The sequence below is a fragment of the Macaca nemestrina genome, chromosome 12 (assembly GCF_043159975.1).
Source record: "Macaca nemestrina isolate mMacNem1 chromosome 12, mMacNem.hap1, whole genome shotgun sequence".
Classification (NCBI taxonomy): Eukaryota; Metazoa; Chordata; class Mammalia; order Primates; family Cercopithecidae; genus Macaca; species Macaca nemestrina.
In genome coordinates this window covers 125,872,557-125,895,964 of record NC_092136.1, presented here as the reverse complement: position 1 = coordinate 125,895,964, position 23,408 = coordinate 125,872,557, and the positions used below count along the sequence as shown (strand labels likewise).

Here is a 23,408-nt window from a genome sequence, read left to right as displayed (position 1 = left end):
CCTGAGGGAAGCCAAAATCCAAGAGGATCACGCACCCAAGATCCACCCCCACAGAGTGCCTTGTGCCACTGCATTCATGAGCTGAGCCACACTCAGAACCTGGAAAACACGGGGCCCCTCGTCAGGCAAGCCCCAGCCCTTCCTGCTCCACCTTCCAGGCACAGGAATGAGAGGTCCCTAACTCTTCTCACATGCCAAATTTCTAGGTATGTGGCTTTCTGGACCCAAAGCTGAAAATATGGTTTAAAGCCTGGGCACGGTGGCTCACGCCTGTAACCCCAGCACTTTGGGAGGCCGAGGCAGGCGGATCACCTGAGGTCGGGAGTTCGAGACCAATCTGACCAACGTAGAGAAACCCCATCTCTACTAAAAATACAAAATTAACCAGGCGTGGTGGCGCATGCCAGTAATCCCAGCTACTCGGGAGGCTGAGGCGGGAGAACCGCTTGAACCTGGGAGGCAGAGGTTGCGGTGAGCCCAGATGGCGCCATTGCACTCCAGCCTGGGCAACAAGAGCGAAACTCCGTCTCAAAAAAAAAAAAAAAAGGTTTAAAACCCAGTAGTCCCCTTAATGATGGGCAGTGCAGCACAGCGCAGTGGTTCCAGGCACAGACTCTGGAGCCAGACTGAGTTCAAGTACTGGCTCTGCCTGCTCCTTATTCTGAATGGGACCTTGGCATCACCCGGGAGCAAGGTTCAGCTGTTTAACTTCTTGTTTAACTTCTTGGTGCCTCTACTTCCTCATCTGTCAAATGAGGATAGTAAAAGCTCCTGTGTCACAAGGCTGGGAGGATTAAACAAGTCAATTACCTGTGAAGTTCTTAGAACAATATCTGGCACACAGTAAATACCACATAAATGCTGTGATGTTTCATCCAGGGTTTCTGAATCTCAGCACCACTGACATTTTGGCCTGGATAATTCTCTGTTGCGGGGGCTGTCCTGTGCATTGAAGGATGTTCAGCTGCATCCCTGGCCTCTATTGGGATGTTAGTAGCACCCTCCCCGAGTTGTGACAACGCAAAATGTCTCCAGACTTTGCCAAATGTGTCCCCTGAAAGGAAAAACTGTCCCCAGGTGAGAACTACAGTTTTAAACTAGAAGGACGTCTTGCAGTTTTCCTAAACAGACTCTAGGCTGGCGTCCTGGTCCAAAACCACCTGGTTTTGGTTAAGTCCTTTCCCTTATTTTTAATAACATCTGGTACAATTGTTATCATTACTCTAACATTTATACATAGTGTTTTAACACAGATCTTAGGGGTATTTCAAAATCAGCTTGGATCTTTCTCAAAAGACCCATGTCCCCTCTGACTTTCTTAATCTGGGTTCAGATAGGCTGTCCCAGAGAAACCCAAGAGAGAGCCGAAAGCCCGCAGGGACACTTTACCACCACGAAGTCCTCATGCTCACTCACACACCGCGAACCCCAGCTAAGAACTATCCATCTATACTTCCATATTTGGTCTGAGGTCATAGGTGGTTTTAACCCCACTTTCATACATCAGTGACAAGGGTGGGCTGGGACTCAAAAGAGTCATTCAGTATCACACTGTGAAATGTGGCAGAGGCGAGCCTGGAACTGAGGCCTTCTTACCCTAAAGCCAGCGCTCCTATAACACCACAGGCTACTTTCAACTTCTACTTCCAAGTCCCAGTGAGGATGTACAGAGATGACATACCAGGCACATGGCTTCTGTCCCATCAAACATCCCAGTCCATCAGCTCTGGGAGGCACAGCAGCACAGTGGGAAGACATGGACGCTGGCCCCAGGCTGGCCACACGACTCTCCATACTGGCTGTGTACCCTTGGGCATGGGGCTTAACGTCTTAGAGCCTTGGCTTCCTCACCTATTAAAGGGTGGTCATCAAATCTGCCTTACAGAGTTGTTTACATTAAATAAAACATGTCACCTGGATCACTGGAGGTGCTAAATAAATGTCACCCAATCCTGGGAATCCCTGGATCTGACCGTGAAAAGGGGGCATGAAGACCTCCTCACAACTCTCTGAGAACGCAGCAAAAAAACTGTTCCTTGCTTCTTACTCTGTTCTCTAACAGCTCAGGGTCATGGGTCATAGGCCAGAAGGCAGAGGTCAGAGGTCAGGCACACCAAGATCTCAAGAGGCGGGAGACTGCTTGAAGTAGACTGAACGGCACCACCTTGGCCCTTGCAGTGGACCTGAGGGAAATTCATACATCTGCAGTGGAGCTTGGTGGATGAGAACAGAGATTTTCGAGCCAGTCAGTCTAGATGCAAGTCCTGGCTCTGCACTTACTAGCTGCGTAACCTCAGGCAACTGACTGGCCCTCTCTGTGGCTTCAGTCTCCTGACCTCTACAATCTGGGGTAACAATAACAGCACCGACCTTCCAGGGCTGTTGGGGGAACTAAATGAGTCAGTAGAAGGAAAGATTCAGGAAGTGCCTCACACAGAGAAAAGCGCTCCACCAAGGCTAGCTTGGATTCTCTCCACTGTTGCCTCAGTTGCCTGGGTTGGGCAGTGGAGCTCCCTGAGAGTCGGGGCGAGATGGGCAGGGCACAGAGGCAGAGCGGGCGCTGGAGAGCAGCCGGGCTCTGTGGGCAGGGTCACCCAGCCGGGCTCCCAGCCCCTGGCTGCTCCAGATCAGAAAGCCACCTGGCCTGTGAGCATGCCCTGGTCTGCCGAGGCCTGTGCAAGGCCCGCCCCAGTCACCCGGGGTGCAGGGAAACTGGTGTCTCACTGAGCCAGCCCCTCCCGCCTCCCCTCAGCAGCAAGAGCATCCACAGGCGCTTATTTTCCAACTGCTCACTTCCTGCCACCCTCCTGCCTTTCCTGAGGTGCGCCTGCAGGGCTGGGAACCCCACTGCAGCACTCTCACAGCTCCCCACGGCCCCGAGAGCACTCACTCCTCAGGGGCCTGGCTTCCCTCAGATCTCCACCAAAAGCCTCCGTCAGGGTCACACTGAGGTGGGGGCTGCCACCTCAAACTGTCCCCTGCTCCACAGCTCCTGTGCTTCCTGCCGTGGTCTACGAGGCTGTTGGTGACCTCGCCCTGGCCCTCTCTCCACCTTCATGCACTGCCTCTCTCCCGCCTGGGGCCTCTGCTCCAGCCACACCAGCTCCCCACGGACCCACTCACTCGCGTCAGCTATGGGCTCCTCTCTGGGCCGTGCACGGGCCGCCCCCACGGCCAGGCTGACCCTCCTACCCATGGAGCCACGCTGCTCCTTGCTTCATCCAGGCCTCTGCTCTGAGGCCAGATCCTCAGGCTCGCTCAGCCCTGGTAAAACAGCAGCCCTAACCTCGTGGCCCTGTCTCCTCCGCCAACCTGCTTCCTCTTCACTTCTCACTCCCTCGCAGCAGCATGTGGATTGACTGACTCCCCAACTACTGTGTAGCTTCCAGAAGAAAAAAAAAAATTGTCCCCAGCACCTGGAATAGTGCCTGGCATACAGTAAGCACTCAATAAATGTTTAGTGAACAAATGAATAAATGAATCTGGCCTTTTCGACTTTAAACCCAGGAAGAACATTTTTGTCCTAAATGGAATAAAACCTCTTTGATACAAATCAATATATTTCCTAATGCTAAAGTTTACCTTGGCAGCCGAAAAAAAAATGAACGCTGGTGTTTACCTCAATGCCCGTCAAGATGTTGACCTGCAGCTGAACTTCAGGAGGAGTTTGGTCAAGAGTCAATGCTCAATAAACAATCACACCATCAGGTGAAAACATGTGGGGAAACAGGATACACAGGCACAGTCTCAAAAATATCCCCGCAGAGATTACTTATTAATTACAAAGGGAACACGAGTAGTCGCTTTACAGCAGCAAAAGGCTGCCACCTCAGCCAGGCCATGGGAGTCACCGTCACCCCTGCTGGGCACGCTGACATCACGTGCCTCCTGATCCTGTGGAATTCTGGCCAAAAACGCATAACCTGAGTCTAGTCACGAGGAAATATCAGCAAACCAAAATCCAGGGGCATTCAACAAAACGAGTGGCTTTATAACACCGCAAAAATGTCACAGTTAGGAAAGACAAAGAAGGCTGAGGAATTGCTCCAGATGAAGGGAGACTAAAGAGACGGGACTTAAAGGGATTGGATTACATCCGGGGTTGGGATCCGGGGAGGGGCACCCTGCACTGAAGCAACTGGCACAACTTAACAATGGACTGTATGTCACAGAAGTCTCATACGAATGGGAAATTTCCTGAAATTGATAATTTTACCCTTTTTTATATCCATCGTTATCATTATTATATGTATATATGTGGAGACAGAAAAAGCCAACGTGGCAAATGTTAACAGGCAAAGTCCTTTAATAAGGGAGTTCTTTGTACTATTCTTACAGCTTCTCTGCAGGATTGGAATTTTTTTTTCGTAGGAAAATTTTTTAAAGGTGTTAATACCTTTTGGAACCTCAGCCCTATAACACTATTCTAAGCCTGACACGCACATGAGCTCATCTACTCCTCATGACCAACATGAACAAGTATTACTATGATTGCATTTTACATATGAGGAAACTGAGGCCCAGGGCCTGGAGTGGCCCCCAAGGGCCCACAGCCCTGTGTGGTGCTCAGGGCCGGGCCCCACACCAGCAGCCCCGTCTGCCCACGGCAGGTCAGCAGTTGAGGCCTGGTGGCCTTGCCAGGCTCTTCCTGCCACATGCTGCCTGGCAAGTGGACTGAGGGCACCACCTGCTCAGGATGGGTGATACTGGTGATACCCCTACCCAGAGCTCTTCCCAGTGGCCAGAGAACTGACCAACTCCCCAGTCCCACCCTCCTGCTGGCATTCTCATTAATTATTTATGTATTTATTTATTTATTTGAGATGGGGTCTTGCTCTATCACCAGGCTGGAGTGCGGTGGTGCGATCTCAGGTCACTGCAACCTCCGCCTCCTGGGTTTCAGCGATTCTCCTGCCTCAGCGTCCCCAGTAGCTAGGATTACAGGCCCCCGCCACCATGCCTGGCTAATTTTTGCTTTTTTTTTTTTTTTTTTTTTTTTTTGAGGTGGAGTCTCGCTCTGTCGCCCAGGCTGGAGTGCAGTGGCGCGATCTCGGCTCACTGCAAGCTCCGCCTCCCGGGTTCACGCCGTTCTCCTGCCTCAGCCTCCTGAGTAGCTGGGACTACAGGCGCCCGCCACCGCGCCCAGCTAATTTTTTTTGTATTTTTAGTAGAGACGGGGTTTCACCGTGGTCTCGATCTCCTGACCTTGTGATCTGCCCACCTCGGCCTCCCAAAGTGCTGGGATTACAGGCGTGAGCCACTGAATTTTTGCATTTTTAGTAGAGACGGGGTTTCACCAAGTTGGCCAGGATGGCCTTGATTTCGTGATCTCGTAATCCGCCTGCCTCAGCCTCCCAAAATGCTGGGATTACAGGCGTGAGCCACCGCGCCTGGCCTTCCTGTTGGCATTCTGGTAACAGCCCGGGATAACCCTCAAAAGCCTATCCCTGGAAAATGTTCACAATATATTAAGAGCACCTCCAACACTCCTTACAGAGTTCCCCGTCATGCTTTTTAACATTGTGTTTGTCTTTTTAATTCAAATTGTACTTGCATATATGTCAAAGAGTCAAACGAAGCTTGTTTTCAAAAACACTTTTCTGCTCCTCCCTGCTCCCAATTTTCAGCTCCTTCAAAGGCACCACTTTCAACGCTTCTGGCCACCTCTTTGGTTATATACTTCCAGAATTCTAAATTATATTTTTTTATCTTGTTCCTACTTGACTTTTAACTTCTATTACTTACTGACTTCTCATTAAGGAAGATGAGGATTTACCTCTTTTTACCGTCCCTCCACCAAATGTACACACATGCACACACACACACATATACAGATACTTCCTAACCCTCAACCTCAGAGTACAACTTTACCACAATTTTTGATAAATCAGAATTCAATATTGATGCTATGATGATGATGTACATGCTGTTCACTGCCAAATTTATTGTGATTATTTTTTCTCTTCAGCATAAATCTTTGGTGTATGGAATAAGTAATTACATTTTTACTTGTTTAATTTTCTGTTTTTCTTCCTTTTTTTTTTTTTTTTTTGACACTGCGTCTCACTCTATCTCCCAGGCTGGAGTACAATGGCGCGATCTTGGCTCACTGCAACCTCCACCTCCCAGGTTCAAGCAATTCTCGCACCTCAGCAACCCAAGTGAGTAGCTGAGATTACAGGTACCCACCCCATGCCCTGCTAATTTTTGTATTTTTAGTAGAGATGGGGTTTCACCATGTTAGTCAGGCTGGTCTCAAACTCCTGACCTCAGGTGATCCACCCACTTCAGCCTCCCAAAATGCTGGAATATAGGTGTGAGACATCGTGCCCAGCCAGAGAAGGCATCTCCACCCAAATCCTGGCCACTTGCTTAATCTTCTATAAACATGACACTAATTCATTCCCAAATCCACTTCCCTGTTTACATAAATCTCTTGATGTGTTAAACTCATCAGGCAAGCCAGGCACAGTGGCTCATGCCTATAGTCCCAGCAATTTGGGAGGCCAAGGCAGGGAGATTGCTTGAGACCATGAGTTTGAGACCAGCCTGAGCAACATAGTGAGATCCCGTCTTTACAAAAAAAAAAAAAAAAAAAAAAAAGCAGAAAAATTAGCTGGGCATAGTGGCTACTCAGAAGGCTGAAGTGGGAGGATCCCTTGAGCCAGGGAAACGGAGGTTGTGATGAGCGGAGATCTCGCCACTGCACTCCCACCTGGGGGACAGAGCAAGACCCTGCCAAAAAACAAAAAACCTCATCAGGTACATGAACAATGTGTCTTCCCAGAACTTCCGGTTGCCACCCCCAGAAGTAATTCTCAAACTTTAGTGTGGCATTATTATTATTATAAATTCAATTCCTGGAATTTTCATTAGGAAAACTGAGAAAATATTTTCAATTCTCTGAAATAATTTACCAAGTAGATCAGCAAATAGGTATTCAAAGTTCCACCACAGCATAAAACAGAAATCATTATACACAATTGTCAGTTAAAATTTAAAAGTTATACTAAAAAAAAAAATTTTTTTGCTACTGCAATCTGCTATGTGAATACAATAAAGAACTGTAGAAATACAACTTTAGGGCTGTGTGCAGTAGTTCACACCTGTAATCCCAGCACTTTGGGAGGCCAAGGCGGACGGATCACCTGAGGTCAGAAGTTCTGCCTGGCCAATATGGTGAAACCCCGTCTCTACAAAAACACAAAAAAATTAGTCAGGCATAGTGGCTCGCTTCTGTAATCCCAGATACTTGGGAGGTGGAGGCGGAAGAATCGCTTGAACCTGGGAGGTGGAGGTTGTGGTGAGCCGAGACCACACCATTGCACTCCAGCCTGGGCGACAGAGCGAGACACCATCTCAAAAAACAAACAAAACAAAAAAACAACTTTAGGGCCAGGTTTGGTGGCTCATGCCTATAATCCTAGCACTTTGGATCACCTGAGCCCAGGAGTTCGAGACCAGCCTGGGCAACATGGCAAAACCCTATCTCTACAAAAAATACAAAAATTAGCTGGCTGTGATAGGCCATGCCTGTAGTCCCAGTGACTCTGGAGGCTGAGGTGGTGGGAGGATCGCTTGAGCCTGGGAGGTCAAGGCTGCAATGAGCTGTGATCGTGCCAGTGCACTCCAGCCTGGGTGACTGAGCAAGACCCTGTCTCAAAAACAAAAGAAAAGAAAGAAATGCAACTTTAATACATTTAGCATTGTTTGAATGCCTTACTTGGTCAAAGAACTTTTTGCATCACGTGTATTTTTTTTTTTAATCATTAACGTATACCTGCTTTGAAAAATACATGCATCGGCTTGCATATATAACATTACAATGAAAATAAACACAATGTTTCTAAAGCTGAACTTTCTACTGCTCAAGGTAAAACAATAATTGTATTTTGAAAATTGTTTCCCAGATAAGAGGATTAAAAAGGTCTCTTGTAACTATTGGTAACAGTACAGAATCATCAAATTTGTAAACTGTGAATCACAAACTCAAGTTGGGTCCAGAGACATGGTGCAAGCGAGATATATTTTGAGACTTGAAACATCTGAAAATATATTTATTCTACTGTCACACATAGGAATTCGGTGGCTGGGTGTGGTGGCTCAACACTCTGGGAGGCTGAAACAGGGGGGAAATCTCTTGAGCCCAGGAGTTCGAGACCATGGCAAGACCCCATCTCTACAAAAAATAATACATTAGCCATGTGTGCTGGTACCTGCCTCTGGTCGCCACTACTCGGGAGACTGAAGTGGGAGAATCACTTGAACTCGGGAGTTTGAGGCTGCCATGAGCTATGACTGTACCACTGGACTCCAACCTGGCAACAAAGTAAGGCCTGTCTCAAAAATTGTTTTTTTCTCTTTGCTAAAGAATTTTAGGATAGACTGGCCAACATGGTGAAACCCCGTCACTACTAAAAATACAAAAAATTAGCTGGGCGTGGTGGCACACGCATGTAGTCCCAGCTACTCAGGAGGCTGAGGCAAGAGAATCACTTGAACCTTGGAGGCAGAGGTTGCAATGAGCTGAGATTGTGCCACTGTACTCCAGCCTGGGTGAGAGTGAGACTTCGGCTGAAAAAAAAAAAAAAAAAAAAGAATGGCAGGAATGGCCGGGCGCGGTGGCTCATGCTTTGGGAGGCTAAGGTGGGCGGATCACGAGGTCGGGAGATCGAGACCATACTGGAGAACACAGTGAAACCCCGTCTCTACTAAAAATACAAAAAATTAGCCGGGCACGGTGGCGGGCACCTGTAGTCCCAGCTACTCGGGAGGCTGGGGCAGGAGAATGGTGTGAACCAGGAGGCGGAGCTTGCAGTGAGCAGAGATCGCACAAATGCACTCCTGCCTGGACAACAGAGCAAGACTCCGTCTCAAAAAAAAAGTGTGTACACATGCAACTGCATACCATATGCACACACAGAAAAGTCTGAAAGGACAGGCTGGGTGTGGTGGCTCACACCTGTAATCCCAGCACTTTGGGAAGCCAAGGTGGGCGGATCACTAGAGGTCAGCAGTTAGAGACCAGCCTGGCCAACATGGTAAAACCCTGTCTCTACTAAAAATACAAAAATTAGCTGGGCATTGTGGGGGTGCCTGTAGTCTCAGCTATTTGGGAGGCAAAGGTAGGAGAGTCGTTTGAACCCAGGAGGCAGAGATTGTAGTGAGTCAAGACTGCCTCACTGCACTCCAGCCTGGGTGACACAGCAAGATTCCATCTCAAAAAAAAAAAAAAATCTGAAAGGACATACTCTGAGATGTTAAGAGCAATCAATCCTGGGTGATAGAGTTATATATATTTACGTATCACTTGTGTAAAAAATATGTTAAAAGGAAGCTACCCCTTATAACTGAGCCCCAGAGATGTTACGTAATTTGCCCAAGGACACACAGCTATTAATAGTGGCAGAGCTGAGATCTGAACCCAAGCAGTCTGGTTCCTCTATGCAGTACTCCCATATCCCAAAGGCCCATCCTCTTTTGGGCCGTTCCTAGGATACCTGTGCTGGGGTCATGTTTTCCACAAGCAGCCCTATCAGATAGGAGAAGCATGACTAGTTCCAATTCTTCCTAGAGACACATAAACAGCTGTCAGCGAAACCAGAAGGCAAAATGAGGTGCCAGAGCAAGTGAGGTACAGACAGAGGGGTGCGGTCAGAGCATGCAGAGATGGCGCTGCTCATGCTCTGCTTGTGTTCTCCACGATGCTTCCTGAGAAGCTCAGGGAAGGACAGTCCACTCCCCTGAGCTCTGGAGAGCCGTGTGAGGACAGCCGCACCATGGGATACTGTGGCCAAATGCCGCGGGAGAGCAGGTTCTGGGGGGAGCTCAAAGGGACAGAAGAGGACCTTCTTCCAGACTGGCTCACAACTAGAAGCAATAGCTGTTTTGGCCTACATTTGTGGTACCATCCTGTACCCTACCATCACCCCCACCAAGTACGGCAGTGTTAGATTATGCGGTGGGAGGCATAAGGGGGGAAGTCCCAGAAGAGGGGCCTGGTGAAGTTCAGGGTAGCAGCTCTTCATCTACAGGATGTTCTAGCGGCCAGAATGATGATAGTGATGTCTCCAGCTGAAAAGCACCCCCTCTAGGCATATGTTCCTTCTCTCTGCAGCTCAGATGAGCAGGCTGATGTGCCCCGGACTAACACAGCTCTGACTTGTCCATCAAGACCCTGAGGATCTGCTGCAAGCCCTTCTCCAATAAATAAAGCCACCCTTTGTCCCCCATCTAGACACAAAAGCCCAACTGCTCTCAGAGGTGGGAGGCAGAGCTATCTAGAGGAAAGTTAAGAGCAGCTGCCTCTCTGCTCCCTGCCAAAGCTAGCTTAGCCAAATCCCCAGGAAAATGCTGCTGCACATGAAACATGAAAACACAAACCACAGACAGTCTGCTCTCCTTCCCATACACATGTTCAAACAAGACTGCTTTCCAGCCGTTGCTGATGGCTTCTACAGGATGAGCTCATCTCTATGGCTCGGTCTGTGGCTTTTGCTTCCCCTTCACTCGGAGGAGCCAGTTTAACTTATTTAACCCAGATGTGCAGGCCCAGCAGCACTGAGAAGCAGCAACAGCAATGCATGATCTGAGTTGAAGCCCACCCGCCATGTCCTCTCCACGAGAGCCAGGCAGAGCCAGCCGGTGATGGGTCAGATAACCAGGCTTCGCGAGGCATGCCAGAGAAGGCCTGAAAGAACGAGGCTGGTGGGAGGCTCTCCTGGATCTGTTTTCTCTTTCCTCCTCTGTGGGATGTCCCCTGGCTGGGTGACACTCTCCTCAGCCCTGGCTGCATGGTAACGGGGAGACCAGGCCAGAGGGTGGAGGGAAGGCTGGCTGCCATGGATCTTAAGTCATCCTCTGGCCCCAGGCCAAGCAAGGCAGGGTGTTCTCTGTCCTACACTACAGAGATACTGGAAGTGCTCAAGTGAAGCCCAAAGAGACCTCCACGTCAAGGATAAACACGGCTGAAGGGTGTGGTCAGGATCCTACTGGAAACTTCAACCACTCCACAGCAAGCCTCTAACCACTAATTACCTGTCTCTAGGAAAGCACAGAACTGCTATTAGAGACAGGGGAGAGGCAGACGCTGACTTTAGCAAGACCCTGGATCTGACAGGCTTCTTGTACAAACCCTCAGCTCCTTCCCTCCCCATCTTGCTAGTCCTCTGAAGTCCAGAAAGCAGAGGGGGGAGGGAGGCAACAGGACCTGATGGCAAAACCCCAGGGTCTCCTGGCCCACAAGCAAATTTGGTAACTCCAAACGCAGCCCTGGGGTGGCAGAAGAGCCCTCGGTTACAATGGATAGAGAGTGGGAAATGCTACTTCAGGATGGCTGTGGGGCTAATGGCACTCTGCAAAGCTCCACGTGAATAGGAAGAGCAAGAGCTGATATGCAGTGCATCAGGGAGCTATGAAATGACAGACTTGGCCTTAGAGTTGCAAGCCCCCCACTTCCCCACACACAGAAAGAAACAACGCTGGGGCTGAGTGGACCAGACCACAATAAGAGCTGTAGGCTGAACACTCCAAAATATGGCCTCTCTCGACTTCCTGCCTGAAGGCATGTCTTTAGTTCACTCTGAAAGGGGCACGGGTACCAAGTCTCAATGTTTGTCCCTGGACATGCCATACTGTGCTTCATTGTAAAATAGGAGTGAGCTCCTGTGAATCACCAGCCATTGAAAGAAACTAGCAGCCTGAATAAGGATGACCAAGATAAACAACCAGATCCCAGAGGAAATAAAATAATTTGAGGGTCAGGAGATAATTTTAAAAATAATTCTAATTAGTGTGCCAGAGAAATTCAACAAAATTTGGCCTCTATAAAAAAAAAAAAAGGAGCAAAATGCTATGAGAATGAAATAATCAGAGAACCAGAGAGAGGAGAATTTGAAATATGACTGTCAAATTAACACCTTCACTAAAAGGTCTAGAAGACAAAATGCAGACAATCTACCAGATTACAAGAAAGAGGCCAGGCACAGTGGGTCACACCTGTAATCCTGGCACTTTGGGAGGCTGAGGCGGACGGGCGACCTGAGGTCAGGAGTTCAAGACCAGCCTGGCCAACAAGGTGAAACCCCGCCTCTATTAAAAAAACAAAAAATTAGCTGGGCGTAATGGCAGGCATCTGTAATCCCAGCTACTCGGAAGCTGAGGCAGGAGAATGGCTTGAACCTGGGAGGTGGAGGTTGCAGTGAGCTGAAATCAGGCCGTAGCACTCCAGCCTGAGCAACAGAGTGAGACTCTGTCTCAAAACAAACAAGAAAAAAAAAAAAAAAAAAGAATGTACTTTAGCTAATCAAGAGAGTAAAACAAGAAAGAAAAAGATGTAGAATCCAGAAAACATCTAACCCAAAAAGTTGCAAAAGGAAGTCTCAGATTGATACCTGAACAACTTGCTTAAAGAATCACCTGTTCAGATTGGAGAAGCAGGAAAGAGCTTTCTGGAAACAATGTTGCCAGCAAGGAAGGAGATATGATGTAATGCAGGGGTGTCCAATCTTCTCGCTTCCCTGGGCCACATTGGAAGAACTGTCTTGGGCTTTACCTGAAATATACTAACACTAACAATAACTGATGAACTTAAAAAAAAAGAAACCATGAAAAAAATCTGATGTTTTAAGAAAGTTTATAAATTTGTGTCAGGCCGCATTCAAAGCTGTCCTGGGCTGCGGGCTGGACAAGCTTGATGTAATGGATTATCAAACTGGATAATTTCAAGAGCAAAGTAAAGGTGCATTATTCTTTTAACCACAATGAAAAAAGAGGCAACTAAAAACTCCATGAAAAAGTAAAAGCTAATAAAACAGTGGTTCAAACATGAAACAAACTAAAAAGTAGCATGATTTGAAGGACTGTTAGAATGCAAGAAAAGAGAATCCACTCAACCTGGACATCAAAAGCACTCTCCAACCAGGCGTGGTGACTCATATCTGTAATCCCAGCACTTTGAGAGGCCAAGGTGGGCGGATCACTTGAGGACAGGAGTTCAAGACCAACCTGGCCAACATGATGAAACCCTGTCTCTACTAAAAATACAAAAATTGGCCTGGTGTGGTGGCGGGCGCCTGTAATCCCAGCTACCCAGGAGGCTGAGGCAGGAGAATCGCTTGAACCCAGGAGGTGGAGGTTGCAGTGAGCCAAGATGTACCACTGTACTCCAGTCTGGACAACAGAGTGAGACTGTCTCGAAGGAAAAAAAAGCACTGTCCTTTGAGTGGCATGGGGATTATACACTGGGCAGGTGGAGAAAAAACTAAAACCTTAGCACTGTGGTTGAGCAGGCATATTAATATGGCCTCAATCATGTAAACACTGCTAACTGGTTTTACTGGTTTTCTTTTCTCTTTTTTTTAAGAGACAGGGTCTTGCTCTGTACCCAGGTTGGAGTGTAGTGGCAGAATCATGGTTCACTGCAGCCTTGACCTCCTGAGCTCAAGCAATCCTCCAACTTCAGCCTCCTGGGTAGTTGGAACTACAGGCACGTGCCACCACATCCAGCTAATTTTTGTATTTTTAGTAGATAAAGGGTTTCACCATGTTGGCCAGGCTGGTCTCGAACTCCTGACCTCAAGTGATCCGCCTGCCTTGGCCTCCCAAATTGCTGGAATTACAGGCATGAGCTACTGCACCCGGCTCAGAAATATTCTTTTTATTTTTTAACTTTTATTTTAGGTTAAAGGGTACATGTAAAGCTTTGTTTACAGGTAAACTGTCTCGCAGGGGTTTGGCATAGAAACTATTTCATCACCCAGGTAATAAGCATAACACCTGATAGTGAGTTTTTTGATCCTCCCATCCTCCAACCCTCCACTGTCAAGTGGGCATTTAGGTTGATTCCATGTCTTTGCTATCATGAATAGTTCTACAATGAACATATATGTGCATGTGTCTTTACAGTAGAGCAATTTTTTAAAATTTCTTATTTTTTTACTTCAATAGGTTTTTTGGGAACAGGTAGGAACTTACACAAATAAATTTTTTAGTGGTGATTTCTGAGATTCTGATGCACGCATCACCTGAGCAGTGTACATTGTACCTACTGTGTAGTCTTTTATCCCTCACCACTCCCCACCCTTTCCCTTAAGTCCCATGTATCATTCTTACGCCTTTCATCCTGATAGTTTAGCTCTCGCATATGAATGAGAACATACAATGTTTGGTTTTCCATTCCTGAGTTATTTCACTTAGAATAATATTCTCCAATTCCATCCAGATTGCTGCAAATGCCATTATTTCATTCCTTTTTATGGCTGAGTAGTATTCCATGGTATTATATACACCACATTTTCTTTATCTACTTGTTGATTGATGGACATTTGGGTTGGTTCCATATTTTTGCAGTTGCAAGTTGTGCTGCTATACACACGCAAGTGCAAATTGTCTTTTTCATATAATGACTTCTGTTCCTCTGGGTAGATACCTAGTAGTGGGACTGCTGGATCAAACAGTAGATCTACTTTTAGTTCTTTAAGGAATCTCCACACTGTTTCCCGTAATGGTTGTACTAGTTTCCATTCTCACCAACAGTGTAGAAGTGTTCCCTTTTCACTGCATGCATACACACCAACATCTAGACTGGATAAAGAAATGTGGTACATATACACCATGGAATACTATACAGCCATAGGAAAGTGAGATTATGTCGTTTGCTGCAACATGGATGGAGCTGGAGGCCATTATCCTAAGCCAACTAAGGCAGGAACAGAAAACCAAATATGTGTGTTCTTTTTTTTTTTTTTTTTGAGACGGAGTCTCACTCTGTCTCCCAGGCTGAAGTACAGTGGCCGGATCTCAGCTCACTGCAAGTTCCGCCTCCCGGGTTTATGCCATTCTCCTGCCCCAGCCTCCCAAGTAGCTGGGATTACAGGCGCCCGCCACCTCGCCCGGCTAGTTTTTTGGTATTTTTTAGTAGAGACGGGGTTTCACCAGGTTAGCCAGGATGGTCTCAATCTCCTGACCTTGTGATCCACCCGTCTCGGCCTCCCAAAGTACTGGGATTACAGGCTTGAGCCACCGCGCCCCGCCTGTGTGTTCTTATTTATAAGTGGGAGCTAAACATTGAGGACATATGGACACAAAGAAGAGAACAACAATCACTGGGGAGAAAAGGGGCTGGCCCAGTCATCCCCACACCCCAGAGAAGGGGAAGCATGCAGAAATGAAAGTCCACAAATGCCCAAAACCTAGAAGTAGGAGGCTGAAACCAAATACTTTCACTTTCAGAACTGTGACTGAAAACCATACTTCAGAATGAGGATGGAGCCCTTGAAATTCATGGGATGATTCTTCTAGTCCATCTAAGGACCTGCCAATTTGTCTTAACTTTCAACTGTGAAATACATTGCACATATAAAACATGGGTGTGTGTGTATGTAAAATATGTACCACTTAAAGACCTAAGTAAAATAAAAAGAATACATATGCTCAGAACACACAATCCAAGAAACAGAATATAACCAGAAATTTTAACATTCTGTCTGTCCTGCCCCACCCCGACCAGGGATAATCACCTCCCTGACTGGGGGGTTAATCGTTTCCTTTTTGTCCTCATAGTCTTATTACACGTGTATGCATCCCTAAGCAGTATATTGTTCAGTTCTGCTTGTCTTTCAACTTCGTACCATTTGAATCACACCATGTGTATTCTGTGTCTTGCTTTTCTTGCCCTACATGGTGAGATTTATCCTTCATTGATACAGGCAGCTGTAGTTCATTTTCGCTACTGTAGAGAGGCACTGTAGGGCTATACCTCGGTTTATCTACCTACTCTACTGTTATTTGTTTCTAGTTTGTTGTATCATTAACAATGCTACCAAGCAAACTCTTTGGAGAATGGCCTGTCTTTTAAAACGCTCCTTCCAAACAAGTCCTCACCCCTCCCTCAGGAGGTCTGGGTTTTGCCTCTGCAAATAGCACAGGGCGGAAAACCCTGGCCTGTGGCTACAGTACCGGGAGTTCTCTGCAACCAGAGACATGATTCCCAGGATCCCATCCCTCTGCTCCCCGCCCTGGCCTCACTCACAAATGCCTGTCTCCTCTTCTGAACTTGAGATTCCATCTCCTGGTTTACAAGGGGAAACAATTGGCCTTTTAAGAGGTAGCTGGGATTTCTGAGTCACACCCCTCTCCCTGCTATCTCCCCAGGTAAAAGAGAACAGACCGCAATGAAAGAGCTCCATTGACAGGCGGCAGGGTGACAGCTATGATAGAAAGGAGATGCAGGCCCTGCCCTGCCTAGAGGGTCAGAGGAAGCTCTCAGATGCCAGCCTTCAGGCCACTGGCTCCAGACATGTGCCACACAGCAACAGGAAGAAGAAAGGAAACCTACCCATGGGCAGAGCCAGTCACTTTTCCATCTTATATATATTATTCCATTTAAAGCTCACATAAATGGACAGTTAGAAAAAAATTATAGGCAACACCATAATTACACTGATTGGATGCAGACCATATGCCAGCTACTGTGCCACATGCTCTATACGCCTTCTCTTAATGGGTCCCAATCCAGGACAGTGGCCATGAAGTCAATTTAGAGGATTAAGACCAGCATTTTAAAAAAGGAAACCAGCTGGGTGTGGTGGCTGACTCCTGTAATCCCAGCACTCTGAGTGGCCAAAGCAGGCGGATCACCTGAGATCAGGAGTTTGAGACCAGCCTGGCCAATGTGGTGAAACCCCGTCTCTATTAAAAATACAAAAAAAGGCCGGGCGCGGTGGCTCACGCCTGTAATCCCAGCACTTTGGGAGGCCGAGACGGGCGGATCACGAGGTCAGGAGATCGAGACCATCCTGGCTAACACAGTGAAACCCCATCTCTACTAAAAAATACAAAAAACTAGCCGGGCGAGGTGGCGGGCGCCTATAGTCCCAGCTACTCGGGAGGCTGAGGCAGGAGAATGGCGTGAACCCGGGGGGCGGAGCTTGCAGTGAGCTGAGATCCGGCCACTGCACTCCAGCCTGGGTGACAGAGCGAGACTCTGTCTCAAAAAAAAAAAAAAAAAAAAAAAAAAAAAAAAAAAAAAACAAAAAAAATAGCTGGGCGTGGTGGCGGGTGCCTGTAGTCCCAGCTACTCAGGAGGATGAGGCAGGAGAATGGCTTGAACCCAGGAGGCGGAGGTTGCAGTGAGCTGAGATCACACCACTGCACTCCAGCCTGGGCAAGAGAGAGATTCTGCCTCAAAAATAAATGAATAATTGTAAAAATTAAAAAATAAAAAAGGAAACCAGTAAGACTGAAACTAGATAGAAAATACTAGACAGTACGTCATAGTGGATGGATAAGTATTGTTTAAAGTTTCACATCTGGCCAGGTGCAGTGGCTCACACCTGAAATCTCAGCACTTTGGGAGGCCGAGGCAGGCGGATCACCTGAGGTCAGGAGTTCGAGACCAGCCTGGCCAACATGGTAAAACCCCGTCTCCACTAAAAATACAAAAATTAGCTGGGCGTGGTGGCACGTGTCTATAATCCCAGCTACTCAGGAGGCTGAGGCTGGAGAATCACTCGAACCCGGGAGGCGGAGGTTGCAGTGAGCCAAGATTGCACGATTTCACTCTAGCCTGGATGACAAGAGCGAAACTCCTTTCAAAAACAAACGAACAAACTAAATAAACAAATAAAGTTTCACTTCTGTTCATGTCTGTTAGTCCATGTGTAATAGACCATAAAGTGAAACGTATCTCTCCCTGCGGGTGGTGGCTAAAGAGCGTTGTGAAAACTTCCTTACCTGTTTCGTAACTGTCCTACTGAGGTAAGTTCAGTTTCTAATCTAATTGAACAGAGAAAATAACTGAAGCTACTTCCCCAACTTCATCTGTAGTACACACCACTGCCACCATCCCACCCCATCACTCCTGACATAACAGCCTCATTTCTTTTCTTCTTTCCTTCCCCAGAACACATGCTGTTCCTCAGCCCAGAGTGTTCTCCCCTCTTTGCACGGCTGGCTTTCTTCCCATCCTTCAGGTCTCAGCCTGGGCATCATCTCCACTGCAGAGAGCCCTCCTAGAGCCCTGGTTTGAGTAGGCTCTCTCCTGCTCATGGCCACTCAGACATCTGCTTCCTGGTTTGCTGTCTGCCTTCCCCACTAGAACTGCAGAGACAGGGAGACATTGCTTATCTTCACCAACACAGGCCTCGCTTCTACTAGAGTAGCTGGCACATAGCAGACACTTCACATGTGTTAAGTGAATAAAGAAATGTCCCAGGTCCTCATGGTTAGCAAATGGCAAAGGCAGGATTCACACCCAGGTCTGTCTGACATGAGGCTTGTTCTCAGCACTGGCGCCGTGCTAAAACTCAGAAACAGCACGTTGCTGCCCCAGTGCACACCATGCGAAAGCATGAGTGCCCCAGCATGACTAACTCCTAAAGCCTGTGCTCTCTCCGTTATGTCACTGGAACAGACATTGCAGCTGGCAGGATGAGTGGCTCACAGGAGCTGAGAACGTGGAGGGGATAAATGAATGAGGAGACTGCAAAACCTCCAGACTTGAAGAGAAAAAGAAAGCTGCCAGTGACCAGAGAAATACCAGAAAAAAATCAGTTGAGCCCATGATTTCCACTGTGGCCAGCTCAGAAATGAGGGGTGGGGGCTCCCCTAGGCAAACAGTATTCTAGAAAGGAGATCTAGAGAAGCAGCCAAAGACAGCAGAAAAACTCAAACGAGCAACCATGCAGGGGGGCAGAGGGCTGAGGCTGCAGGACTGCACATTCAGGGCCCTTGGGGTGGGCAGCGTTGATTGACTCCAAGGCTGGGACTGGAGAGGGAGGTCCCAGGCGCTGACTTAGCTGGCCTTCCCACAGAGGGGACAGCTGGAGTGGCCACAGGACTATTTTGGCAATGCTGCCACCTTGTGGCTGTGGAATGCCCAGCCCACAGGAAAAAAAATCTACACAGGTCAGTCTGTGGGTTCATTCTTCACTTATTGAAAGCACCTAATATGGGTGACATGGCTCCAACCTTCAAGGACCTCACTCCTTATATCCAGGCAGTGACCAAACTCTCTGCTTTTCACCACTGTGTCTCCACCCCGACCCCAAACAAGACTGTGAGGACAAGGATGGTATCTTACTCATCTCTGAAGCTACGGTACGCGGCATAGGGCCTGGCACCTGAGACTAATAATGGCAGCTACTACTTAATACGTGCTCAGTGCTTTTAAGTACATTAGTGCATCGGATTCGTGAATTGCAACTATGAGACCTCCAAATGGAGATGTCAAGGAGAGGTTTATTTCAATACGAGCCTGGAGTTCTTAGAGAGGTCAGGGATGGGGAAATAAAGGTGGGCGGCGAAGGCGCACAGATGGTGTTTTTTAAAAGACTAGTGCCTCTCAAAGTTTTACGTGCTTATGGCTCACCAGGGAGTTGTGCTAAAACGCAGACTCCAATGATTCTGTGCTCTGAAACAGAGCGGAGATTCTGGTTCTACCAGCCTCCCAGGTGGTGCCAATACTGCTGGTTCACAAACCACACTTTGAGTGGTAAAAATCTGGAACAGAGGTTAACAAACGATGGCCAGCTGGGCCTCTATTTGTACAATCGGCAAACCAAGAGTGATATTTTCATTTTCACAGGGGTTGAGAAAAAGAAGAAGGAAGGAGAAGGTGGAAAAGGCAGAAGAAGGAGTTGGGGAGACCATTTGTGCCTCACAAGGCCTAAAATAGTCACTCTTTGGTTTTTGACAGAAAAAGTTTGCCAACCCTGACCTTGAATATCACCCAGGGACAAGGCATGCAGCTAAACAAGGGAGCAACTGGGCCCTGAAGCAAACCGCTGTGACTTCCAAATCCCCATTCCCAGTTTTGGTAGGAAAAGCAGGAGTGCAAGGCACCACATGTACAGTCGGCCCTCTGTATTGTGGGTTCCGTATCTGCGGATTCAATCAAATGAAGATTAAAAATACTTAAAAAAAGAAGGACATTGCGTCTATACTGAACATGTACAGACTTTTCTTGTCATTATTACCTAAAAAACATGGTATAACAACTATTTACATAGCATTTACATTGTAGCAGGTAGTTAAGTAACCTAGAGATGATTTAAAGTATATGGGAGGATGTGCTTAGGGTACATGCAAATACTACACCATTTTATATCAGGGACTTGAGCATCCAAAGATTTTAGTATCTGAGGAGGGTCCTGGAATCAATCCCCAGTGGATACTGAGGGATGACTTATATGCCAAGAAGGCAGGAAGGCCAGGGGCAATGGCTCACACCTGTAATCCCAGCACTTTGGATCACCTGAGGTCAGGAGTTCGTGACCAGCCTGGCCAACATGGTGAAATCCCATCTCTACTAAAAATACAAAAATTAGCTGGGCATGGTGGCATGCACCTGTAAATTCCAGCTACTCAGGAGGCTGAGGTAGGAGAATCACTTGAACCTGGGAGGCGAAGGTTGCAGTGAGCCGAGAACGCGCCATTGTACTCCAGCCTGAGCAACAAGAGTGAAACTCCATCTCAAAAAAAAAAAAAAAGGCGGCAGGAAAAAGTGAACTAACATCTGAGGCTCCCAGGTGGGTGGGGGTGGCCCTGGGGAAATGGTTATGGAGACACCTGGGGTTCTGAGTGGGAACAAGGACTTGTGGTAGGCCAATAACGCACTGCCTCTTTCAGTGCTTATCTTGGAAAAGACAATAGAAACAGAAGGAGTGGGCAGGGACTACCTCCATTTGTGTGCAGTGCCACAGAAGAACTGGGAAAATAAAGAGGAGAGCCTGTGAATTCCACAGGGTACATCTGTGGGGCAGAACCTTCTGAATTTTGGCCAAGGGTGGGGAAGGTAGGTAGAGGGATTTCGGAAGGTGAGGAAAAGGGTGTGGCAGTAAAATAACAGCCTCAGAGCCTGTAATGTGGAGGCCACCCCAAGTTGTGTTTGGCCACAGTGCCTTCTGTCATGCTTCTGCCGCCCTGTGCTGAGGAATACATTTGCTTAAATGTCAATGCCTGAGAAAGTAAATACAGCTGTCCATTTCCATCAACTTGTACCAATTAATCTGGCTTTTGCTCAATGGAAGACAAGGCTGTTTTGCATTAAGTCATGAAAGGTTTGCTTGTCTCACCATCAAGTGTTCACATATATTTCCAAAGGACAATAATAGCACCCATTCATGGAGGGCAGAAAAAAATATCTATCAAAAGACTGTGGGGCAGGATATCTGTAAAGCCAGACTGCTATTAAATGCTGGAGGGCAAACAAAGAGATAGAAGGATATGACAAAGTCACCATGTGCTGTAAAACAGATTCCAGAATTTGCTGGTTGGAAGGAATCTTTAAGGTCAACCAGTCTCCCTCATGTTTCTAACAAAGCTGCCTACAAAATCTAACCATCTTGAGAAAAAATGCCCATGTCACACCTGGCTTTTGGCATGGAATATTCTTTTTAATAAATTAAGAAATGTTTGCAATGAAAAACAAATCTCTGCCTTTTAACCCATGAATTCCTGCCCTTCTCTCCCATCCCCCTTGATCACACTAGTTGTCTCTCCCACCAGAAAGTAGGTTCCTTCAGGGAAGTGACTGATTTTTGCAGCACCCGACAAGCTGTCCGGCCCACAGAATGAGGATGGTGAGCAAGACCCCAGTCTACTGAAAAGCCTTAGCTTTCCTGCCACCTACTGGCTGTGTGACTTTGGACAAGTTATTTAAACTTTCAAAAGCCAGTTTCCTGACTTGTAAAGTCCTCTCACAAGAGGGCTGTTTTGAGGATTAACTGCGTTAATACATGTAGATTACTTGGAATGCTGACTGGCACAATAGTAAGGATTTCCTAAGTGTTGACAATTTTTTTTTTTTTTTGAGATGGAGTCTCACTCTGTAGCCCAGGCTGGAGTGCAGTGGCCGGATCTCAGCTCACTGCAAGCTCCGCCTCCCAGGTTCAGGCCATTCTCCTGCCTCAGCCTCCCGAGTAGCTGGCACTACAGGCGCCCGCCACCTCGCCCGGCTAGTTTTTTGTATTTTTTAGTAGAGACGGGGTTTCACCGTGTTAGCCAGGATGGTCTCCATCTCCTGACCTCGTGATCGGCCTGTCTCGGCCTCCCAAAGTGCTGGGATTATAGGCTTGAGCCACCGCGCCCAGCCAAGTGTTGACAATTTTTATCATTCAATTAGTAGATTAATCTATTATTCTGGCCGGGCGCGGTGGCTCACACCTGTAATCCCAGCACTTTGGGAGGCCAAGACGGGTGGATCACAAGGTCAGAAGTTCAAGACCAGACTGGCCATGATGAAAACCCCCATCTCTACTAAAAACACAAAAATTAGCCGGGCGTGGTGGCAGGCGCCTGTAATCCCAGCTACTTGGGAGGCCATGGCAGGAGAATTGCTTGAACCTGTGAGGCGGAGGTTGCAGTGAGCTGAGATCACGCCATTGCACTCCAGCCTAGGCGACAGAGCAAGACTCCATTAAAAAAAAAAAAAAAAAAATCTATTATTCTGTCCCATAAATCACACTCTCTCCCTAAAACATACTACACTAGAACAAGGTTTCTCTCTTTTTTTTTTTTTTGAGACAGGGTTTTGCTCTGTCACCCAGGCTGGAGTGCAGTGGTGCAATCTCAGCTCACTGCAACCTCTGCCTCCTGGGTTCAAGCGAGTCTCCCACCTCAGCCTCCCAAGTAGCTGGGATTACAGGTGAGCACCACCACCCTGGCTAAATTTTGTATTTTTAGTAGAGATGAGGTTTCACCATGTTGGCCAAGAGTCTGGTCTTGAACTCCCGACCTCAGGTGATCTGCCTGCCTTGGCCTCCCAAAGTGCTGGGATTACAGGCAAAGGCCACCGCGCCCGGCCAGGTTTCTGAGTTTCAGCACTATTGACATTACTTTGCTGTGGGAGCCTGTCCTGTATATTGTAAGGTGTTTAGCAGCATTCTTGGTCTCCACCCACTAGATGCCAGAAGTAACACCCCACCACCACCCCTCATTCTGACAACCAAAAATGTCTTAACCGATGGCCAAATGTCCACTAGGGAGGAAATCTCTCTATTGTACTAGAATATGCAAATAGAAAGTCTGGTCACTATACCACCTAATTTCCCACCATCCCATTCTCCCTCCATACAGCCACCTTGGCCACCTCTTGCTCACCACTCAGTTGTCTTGGAGGGAACAAGTGATAGGTGCTGTAGATATCGTTGGAGAACTGCAACTGGAGCTCAGGGCTGCCTGTCAGGAGCTGAGCCACCTGTTCCACCTGAAATGGTGTCTTCTCCAAGATCACAACGGCATCCTCTCCATCCCCATCCCCAGAGGACTCATTCACCTGTGGGTAGAGGCATCATCAGTGGGCTCAAGGGCAGAACCACAATGAGACTGTGGAGAGCAGAGACAGAAGCTCCCAGGGCCTTTGAAATCAACTTTGAAAGTACTTGGGATTTCCTTCCCTGAAGTTTTCC

General features: G+C 47.6%; 1 protein-coding gene across 1 annotated transcript in view; it reads right to left on the bottom strand.

Moving 5' to 3' along the window:
* The window catches only part of LOC105476240 (decapping enzyme, scavenger), a 47,948-nt gene that overhangs the window by 22,523 nt on the left and 2,017 nt on the right, over positions 1 to 23,408 (bottom strand). Inside the window, 1 exon segment of the mRNA XM_011731970.3 lies at positions 23,101 to 23,275. Coding sequence (XP_011730272.1) covers positions 23,101 to 23,275 — 175 coding nt within the window.